The sequence below is a fragment of the Bidens hawaiensis genome, unplaced genomic scaffold, assembly GCF_021521415.1.
Source record: "Bidens hawaiensis isolate Kalapana, Puna unplaced genomic scaffold, B.hawaiensis_p1.1 tig00025169_1, whole genome shotgun sequence".
In the NCBI taxonomy this organism is placed as follows: domain Eukaryota; kingdom Viridiplantae; phylum Streptophyta; class Magnoliopsida; order Asterales; family Asteraceae; genus Bidens; species Bidens hawaiensis.
This window is the reverse complement of record NW_027493997.1, coordinates 186,832-196,409: the sequence shown is the minus strand read 5'-3', so window position 1 is coordinate 196,409 and position 9,578 is coordinate 186,832. Positions and strand designations below refer to the sequence as shown.

General features: G+C 34.8%; 1 protein-coding gene across 1 annotated transcript; it reads left to right on the top strand.

The window, feature by feature from the left end:
• Positions 1 to 4,556: 4,556 nt before the first annotated feature.
• LOC143570876 (uncharacterized) lies at positions 4,557 to 6,775 on the top strand. The gene is made up of 2 exons (XM_077056408.1): positions 4,557 to 5,528; positions 6,392 to 6,775. Exons 1-2 carry the CDS (start codon positions 4,557 to 4,559, stop codon positions 6,713 to 6,715), a joined length of 1,296 nt encoding a protein of 431 aa, XP_076912523.1. The 3' UTR covers positions 6,716 to 6,775.
• Positions 6,776 to 9,578: the final 2,803 nt, after the last annotated feature.

Genomic DNA, 9,578 nt, shown 5'->3' with positions numbered 1-9,578 from the left:
TCCTAGGCGGGCTTCAACTGACCACGACAATTAACCAAAGTAGACGGACAATATTCCCTAAAATATGAAAATGGTTTAATCCTAAGATTTAAAAATAACAGTAGAACTTACCTTTATTTTCTCATCCCACCACTCAGGCGATGCATCGATTGAGCTTCTTGTCCCACAGATTCCAGTTTCAAGCCTCATCAAGCGATCATAAAGCTTCCATTCTTTCTTCATGACATCCCATTTGTTTTTGATCAAGGGTTACACCTGTTTTTTCATGCATGGTTTTTACTATATTCTCCCACCCAGCCCTAGTAAAGTGAGTACCAGGTCTATTCCCCTTTCTAAGTTCGAGCAAGCATGCATCGATAAACTCCTTGAACGTATCATTAGACCACAAGAATTTTGTTTTATTCTTTTTAGTTGATTTTTCCATTATCTGATGCATAGCAACAAATCAATGCAATACTAAAATCACATTCTATAGTCACAAACAAAATCACAAGATATATCCAAGATTCTATCAAAGAAATCAAACAACATGCTAATCATAGAAAAGATAACTTGCAGCAGTGAATGTTCTATTGGCGGTGGGTTTTAAATGGTTATAATATCATGAACTTAACATCTTTTTAACACTAATATATCCCTATCTTTTGGCCATAGTAAAAACAAAATTAAAAAAGAACACAATTGAAACAGTAGCTAATTGAAAGCAATGTTTTGGTCATGTTGTTAACTACTTGAATTAAGCAAAATATCATGAAATTTCATTGAGACATTTTATCAAACATGTGGTGGGCATGATTAAATCTTGCAAATTGAATAAAGCTCAAATAAATCAAATCTGACACAAAACCTCATGAACTACACAAGATTCATGCTAATTGAATTATAAATCAAAAGTCTAAAAGATTCATGTTGCTTCAGGTAATAGATTTTCAAAGATGTTAGACAGCCCTAACTAACAGTGAGCATAAAGAACCCTAACTTTGGAACCATGAAAAACCTAACATGAAACATCTTGATGGAATACACATAGCAGTTAATTAAAGAAATTCTTCACGAAATCAGAAAATTAAACAAACCTGGTAGGGATGGACGGAGATGAGAAAGATGATGGTGGCAGAATTAGTGTATGCATCGACAGTGTAAAGATGCAGAGATGGTAGTTGATAGTTGGTGGTTGAACAAAGAATTAAAGAGATTGCAGAGCAGTTGAATGAGAAGCTTTGAACAAAGAGATGCAGAGGTCGTTGTTGTGAGTTATGAACGAGGGGTTTAATAAGTCATTTTGGGTTGCCAAACATATTTTATAACTTATTAACATTTCAAAAAGTTTATAGTCATAAATTGGTGGAAATAAGGAATCCCAAACACCCACTAATTAACTATTTATGAAAAGACAATTTGTATGTTAAGACAAGAATGAATGTTTTGTAATGTGTTGTTTGAAATTTTTAATCATTCCGCAAAGTTTTTCATTACTCTGATTTTAGAACTGTGTTTATGAGTAAATCCAAAACCAAAATAGAGTTACCAGGAACGGGGCCTTACATGTTAGCTATTTGTATTTGATCCTATCATACATATATTTAACAGAACCACCAACCCGCTAATCTTGCAAACAAAATTTCAAAACACCATCATCCAAATATTCATGAATATGTTCCAATCACGTTTAAATTAAAAAAAGGCTACACGACACACGTTAATGTACTCCAATCAACAAAGCATGCAATAACGAGTTTGGTGATATTTAAAATTTTTTATTATTATTTAATAACTGATATGGAAGTTTTGGGGTTCGAATTGACAACACTAACCTTTGACATATGTGTATGATCTAAACCTGAAAGGGCAATTGTGTCTTTTCATAAGGTTTTAGTTTATGTTATTAGCCTCATTGAAGAGAGCAAAAAAGCAAACTTGAAATTGATAGTTCAAAAACTTGGCTCCATTGCTTTTATAAAGTTTCAAATTTTACCCTTAAGGTAAGAAAGTTGTCATTTTGTTTCCTGAACCTTAATCTGGAAATCACATACATTAATTGAACTTATTTAATCTTATTTATATTTTCTTAAGAATAAATCTAACATAATCAATTACAATTTTCTATATTATATTCGACTGATTAACTGTATATGAAAAAAAAATGGTCTATTAAGTATATGAAGTCAACTTATATGTATTAAAAAAGCTAGTTTTTTTATTTTTATTTAATGAAGCATGATTTATTATTATTATTATTATTATTATTATTATTATTATTATTGATAAACCTTGTATCTTTTTGTTAAGAAAAACATGAATACAAGATTTGTATTATACACAGGGCAAAATAAATATCATTATCCACTATAAGTAACACTACACAAGTGAATGACAATATGACATATCATATAATAGTATAGTCCTATATGATGGAGAGGGGGCACACGGGTGACAATCACTATCTTGTTGTGTGTTGATTGAAGTCGGTAGCTAAAATTTAAAACTACGGCCCCCCGTCTTGAATATAATTAAGTTTTGAATAGATGGATGTAGAATATTCAAATCCAATGAATGCTAAGACTTTTTGATGTTTAGTAATTCTCTATAATTGAACTAAGAGTTACAATTATTCTTAACACATAGTAAAATGAATAAATAGTTTAGAAAAAAGAGGTTTAATATAAGAGACTCACAATCCAAACAAACTTGTTTCTCAAGAGATTTGTTTTCAAAAAGTCGTTAATGTATCGAAGTTGGTGTATACTTATACTTGATATGATGCATTCAAATATTTTCATGATTGCTTATACGTTAGGTAACCGCCACTGAAATTCCAAAAAATGTTGAGTTTGTGAAATTCAACCATAGTCGACTTTTCAAAACACTAACTTCTCAAAGTGTTCAACATTTGTTCTCCAAGTTAATAGATAGATAATTTATTTTCATTACCGTGAATTGAACAAGTACTTTTAACATAAGACTTTAACTTTTATTTTATTAAAGTTGAACCGAGTGATTGAATACGAAGACTTACACAACGAATAACATATTACCGGTGTTTTAAATGACTAATATTCTCAATTTGAAAAAATATAATAAAGCTTTACATACTTACCTTTTTTCTAATTTACAACTAAACACAAATATTATCATCATAAAATTTGAAATTTCTAAAACCACTAGGGACTCATTTGCATGTTTCTCAATCTGGAAGGGTCAAACATAAGCATGAACTCAAAGTTATAAAGTTACTAAATGATGAAGTTTCAGAGTCGAAGGAAGCAAGATGCTTTTGGTGGACATAACCACAAAGCACTCTCTCTCTCACTCTTATTATTCATTTGACAAAAATATGAAAAACTGTGATACACACATGTGTGCATATATTATACGCACACATACACACATAGAGAGAAGCAACAGTAGCAAATAGCCACCTCCCTCTCTCTCTCTACAACTATCTTTTGTTCTTTCATCAAGACACTTGCTTTTTTCAGTTTTAGGGATCTTGTTTGAGTTTCTGAAGATGGGTATACTTCATAATTGGAAGAATCATCAAAATATTGCATTTTTGTCAGGAGACTGAAATCAAGATTTTGAAAAGACATGATTTTTAGTTTCTTTCAGGGGTTTTTGTGCCATTGAGATCTGATCACTGGTGGGACACTGCAAATTTCATTTAAGATTTGTGCTTTCTTTGGCTCAAAATGCAAGAGTAAGTTTAAAGATTTCTGCTTTTTTCAGAAATTATGTTTCTTTATTATGGCTATTATTATTATTTTGCACACCTGTGTCTCAAAGAGAGTCTTGTTCTTGAGAGTTTTTTTTTTTTTTTGATGTGGAATTATGTTTGTTGGAATCTTGGAATGGTGATTATTAATTAGGATTCTTAATCTTGTTTATTCCTTGTGATTATCACTTTCCAGCTACTAATGTCACATGCGTTAGCATAACTTAAAGTCTGTTTATGTGCTAAGTATATATTCTCTATGCTTTTGCTTTGAGTGTAGATGGATCAAAGATTAATTTCTGTTTTTGAGATTTAACTATACAAGAAAGTACCAATTTATTCTTAAATTATGAAAAATGTTTGTTCTTGAACCAATATTTGTTTTGTGTGTTTGTAGATTTTGAATTTATAAATGGGTCAAGATTTAGAGCTGGAATTTGAGAAGTATTGTGTGGTAGATGGAAGTCCTAACACGGTTCTTTTATCGCCTCGTGACTCGAGAATTAAAAAGAAAAAGATTAGAAAAGAACCGAGATGTGGAAATGAATTATTGTTGCATCAAAGCAAGGAAATTAGCTTACGTCGGTACCGAAGTGCATCATGCCGAAACGCTCGGTCGAGTTCAAGTTCGGGAGTCAAAGAAACATTTAAAAGGGGTTCGGTGTATCAAAGTTTGAATGAGGTGTTTAAAATGAATAAGATTGGTGATAGAGGAAATGAAGAAAGAAAAAAGATTGAATTTTCAAGAAGTGATCATCTCTTGCCCTTTGAAATATTCGATTCATTATGCGGTTGAGAAGAAGATAAAGGCTTGTTAGGCTTGATTTCAAGTTCTTTTTTAGAAATGTCAATGGGTTCGGTCAACAAACAAGAAGATAATAAAATTCAGTCTACTCCTTTACATAAATCTTTATCTTCTAGATTGGAACAGCCTCATTCTCCTACCAAATTAGAAACCGGAATTCAAAAAACTACCCGTTTTACCCCTTTCAAAACCATGTTTGACCGGAAGTCAAAGTCTCAGAAAAGCCAGAACATTTCTTTAAAGAAATCATTGATACATGATTTCCCAGATTCCGGATATAATTTGAACTTTTTCAAGAAAGATTCTTGTAGCTCGGTTGTGTCGTCGTCATCTTTTTCATGTTCTTCACCATCTCACTCGAATGGTGTTTTGAAGCTTGATAATAAGAACCGGACGCCTTATTTTGAGTTTTTAGTGAAGAATCCCCCTAATGATGTTTTAGTGGCAAAAACGTCAAAAGTGGAAAATGGTAACGATTGGGTCTATACGTTTCACAATGGTCAACATAAACGAAAAGTCAACAGTAAAGATCACAAAAGTAAAGATCTCAGCATAGTGGGCCAGATGCGAGTTTCCTGTTATTTATGTACAGAATTAGTTAATGCAGATAACTCAATGGTCACCGAGTTTGTATTATACGATCTTGCACAACCAAGAAAAGCTGTTTTCCATGAGTCAAAGGAGTCAATGGATGAGTCAAAGGTTAATGCTGACCTTGAAAGTGCAGCAATTGTTGTACAGTTTCCATCTGAGAAAAGCGAGAGCTTCAAATGCAACCAAGGGGATGCAGACAAGATTGAACCGGCAAGAGTGAGTGTGGTGATCCCTTCAACGAACCATGGTTTGCCAAGTGGCGAATGTCGTGGGCCCTCACCGTTACTTGACCGATGGAGATTAGGTGGCGGTTGTGATTGTGGAGGGTGGGATACAGGGTGCCCCCTTATTGTTCTTGGCAATCATAATATCCAGAAAGAGGAAACGTTTAAGCAGCCGGTCAAACTTTTTCTAAAGGTAAAAACTTTATATTTTATACTATTGACAATCATTGCCCAATAATATGGAGAAGAATATTTTGACTGATTTAACTTTCTTGTATATGTTATTATCAATTTATCACATTGAAGTTTATAAATGATGCAAATGATAGGAGTAATAGGATACTCATCTCATGTAAACTTTGTAAGTGTCGAAACATGAAACGAATCTGACCTGATCCATGACGGATGTTTCCACGGATTTTGAGATGAACGAACCACGTCTTGATCTTCTCCTCCGGCTGCTTGATACCTGCAATGGCTTTTCGGGGGTGTGGAGGTGACTGCTAAGAAATCTCAAGGATCTCTTGTTTACAAACACAAAAATATGGTGGTAGCTCTTACTGAGCATGACCCCTTAACAAGGAGGTGGAGACCTCCTTATATAGAGAGCCTCATGGCCACCATCATGGTACCCTAATGGGCCTAGCCCAGTTAGGGTTACCTCCACAAAACCCCCTCAGCCCAATAACATTGTATTAGTCCATATAATAAAATAAGCCAAACATAATAAATTTAGGGTCGTAAAACCGGGTTTAGTACCATACCCCTACAGTAAGGTGTAAGTTTGACTTGAAAAGTTAAATCGGTAGACAATATGTCGATTCGTACTTGAAAAGAGGGCGTTAGGTAACCCTAAATTTTCAATGTGTAATTTTGTTGGATATGCCGAACAAATTGAAGTTCATAACAGATATAAATAGATGAAAAAGATAATTTTGGATCTTGAAAAGAATGAGTTTGACATCAAAAGTCAACGTGTAGACCATAATACTTCCTAAAAAGGTTGCGTTTTGAACTTTGTATAGTTATTAATGCTGTTATTATAATGTGATACAGGGAAATAAAGAGAATACACCTGCGTTGATCATGAAAATGACCGAAGAAGGTCAATATGCAGTTGACTTTCACAACCAGTTGACCTCGCTACAGGCTTTTTCCGTTTGTGTTGCTATCTTGCACAGTACAGAAACATCGATTAGCGTGGCTCATGATAGCCGTAGAGAAATGTTGCAGTGTGATTCTTTGAGAGTCTTTGTTGAGGACGAAGTCAAACATTTGATTGACGTGTTGGTTGACGAAGACAAAATAAAACCAGACAAAAATGAAAATCCGCCTTCGTTTTTGGTCAATCCACCATTTTCTCCAATGTCACGTGCGTGATTTCGAAAGGGTATCTTTGATTCTTCAAAAAGATTCAAACTTTATGTGATTTTGACCATGTTGGTCCATAAAGAAGTTGCATGAAGAGGTCAAAGTTCGGGTTTAGGTTTGACTTCATAGGTATAACGGAACGGGAAGTGGCATGAAGAGGTCAATGTTTTTACTCAAATATAGTGATTCTTTTAATCATCTAGGATTGCAGTAGTTTCAGTAGAAAATTTTGTGTGTAGGGTAATAATGCTCATCCATTCACTTTTAGATTAAACCAAATGTTTGAACTTTGTAATATCCATTAGAGTTAGCTTACTTTCAATGTAAGATATAAATTATTTATTTGTTAATCAATTTCATGTATTGATAATTTCTAGCCATCAATCTCATAAAGGCAGTAACCATCTTTGGTCCTAAAGTTTCAAGTTCAAGGTTCAATGTTTCAAGGTTTCACAAGTCAAGTTGCAATAGAGAACTTTTATGTATGTTCAACCATTATAAATGGACAGCTGATATTAATCTGAACAAAAGCAAAAATTTAGACTTTTACCTATTATAGTTATTTAATAATATAATGATTTAATTAGGTAAAATAGTTACATGCTTGTACTTTCATAGTGTTAGAAATTCATAGGCTTAAATATGAAATAATGTAAAATAGGTATATTGGTTTTTATTAATTTCAACTATCGTCTTTTGATCACTGCTGGTCCCAACTAACGAATTAGCTGCTGACGGTCCCAACTTTTAACGCATTTGTTCCTAATGGTTCACGACTAACAGAATCCTAACGTCGTTAGTTTCAGGTCGCCAGAAAAACGTTTTTTGGCCGGAAAATTCAAACTTTTTCCGAAAACTCAACATTTTCGTCCCAAACATCTTGGTAACTTTGTATCGGACTTTTAAGAACCTTTTTCTAGTAAAAGCCCCAATTATTGAGGTCGCCGGAAATCTAGAACCATCTTTGGAATCGGTTGATGTGTTCAATTGGGGGTAGTTGGTTGGCAGTGAGTCAATTGGTGGTGGTCAGGGTGTTCAGGTAATGTTTTCCGGAAACAAATTTGACTTTTCAGGCCAAAACGTTTTTTCGATGACCTGAAAGTAACGGCGTTATTATTCTGTTTGTCGCGGTTCATTAGGAACAAATGCGTTAAAAGTTGGGACCGTCAGTAGAAAATTTATTAGTTGGGACCGATAATGACCAAAAGATAATAGTTGGAATTAATAAAAACCAATATATCTGTAAAATAACAACATATTTTTAGACAATTTACTTTTATTAATCATAGCAATATGTTTATTATATATTTTTTTCATTCATAAGAGCATACTTTTTTTTAGGATAATTAAAAACAAACAAAACCCTAGAGCGATGCAGCCGGGAGAGCGGCGGAAAACCCTACCGGCCGATTCCTTCGCCGGATCACCAAACTTTTCGTTTCAAACCTTCCAGAACGTTGCAGCGGGAATGATTTGGCCAGAGTTCTTCGGGAGCATGGTACTATTTACGACATATACATCGCAAAGAAAAGAGACAAGAATGGTAATTGATTTGGTTTCGTATCGTTTTTAGATATAAAAGACACAAGAAACTTGATCAGATTGACATCTAGGATCCACATGGTGGATTATAAACTAGCAACCAATGTGGCACGTTACGTCCTTGAAGAAGGAGAGATAAATGATAGGATGCCGGAAAAACCTAGAACGGAGAAGACAGCGATGCCGACAGGGAACCAAAATCAACCAGTTAAGTTTACAAAGAAAGGAGAATTCTCTTTTAAGGAAGCAGTCACGGGAACAAGAACCAATGAAAAAGCCGATCAGAAAACGTTGGTTGTGGCAGATAGGAACAATTTTGATGAGTTGCATGGTAGATCACTGGTATACTCCTTTGAGGTTTTACGTAATATTAAGGCTGTGATGAAAGAGATGGGATTGTCTAGCTGCACAATACGATATTTGGGAGGGTTGCTAGTTTTGATTTCTTTCCAATCCAAGGAACACGTTATAATGGCGCATGACGAGATTATGGGGAGGGCGAAGGAATTCGATTCGGTAGAAATCTGGGAGGGCCAGGAAATACCGTTCGAAAGACTTGCATGGGTTAAAATACAAGGGCTACCAATACAAGTTTTATCAAACAAGACTTTAATCGAGGTGGCTAAGCTGTTCGGGATGGTTTTTTATGAGGCACAGTATGAGTTCGATGATACAGATTTATCCTTTTACTATGTTGGTATAAGGATGGGAGAAGGGTGCAGGGGGGTATTGTGGAAAGACAAGTTGAGTACGGTATGGGTTTCAGAGGAATCAGGTTATTGGACTCCGGCTTTCTTAGATGGGGTCGTGAAACAGAAGACGCATCAGCAAGAAGAGGAGACCTCATCGGAAAAAACGGTGGAGTCGCCAGAGAAGAATCTCAACACGCCGGAGAATACTGACGAAGAGGAGTTGGAAACGCCACCGGTAAAGAGTAATGGTAATTATGATAAAGTAGATAGTCCATAATGATACGGGATCGTTTCTTAATAAGATGGAGAATTCAAACACCAATGTAGATTCTCAGTTGAATATGGAAGGCATATTAGGCGGCAAAAATAATAAAAGGAAAAAGACTTAAATGTTTCGGGAGGTAATAATAGTTCAAATGATAGGCCCAATAAAGAGAAGAGGTTGGGAGCTGGGATTGGACTCGGTTTGGTATTAACCCATTTAAAAGAGGGGGACGTGTTAATGTCACTGAGGATGATGGTGATCAGGGATTAAAGTCTAATGTGGACAGACAGTCATTTACCAACATACAGATACTTTTCTCAACAGATTCCGAAACAAATTCAGGGGGCGAGTAGAGGACGCCACGGCTGTTAAG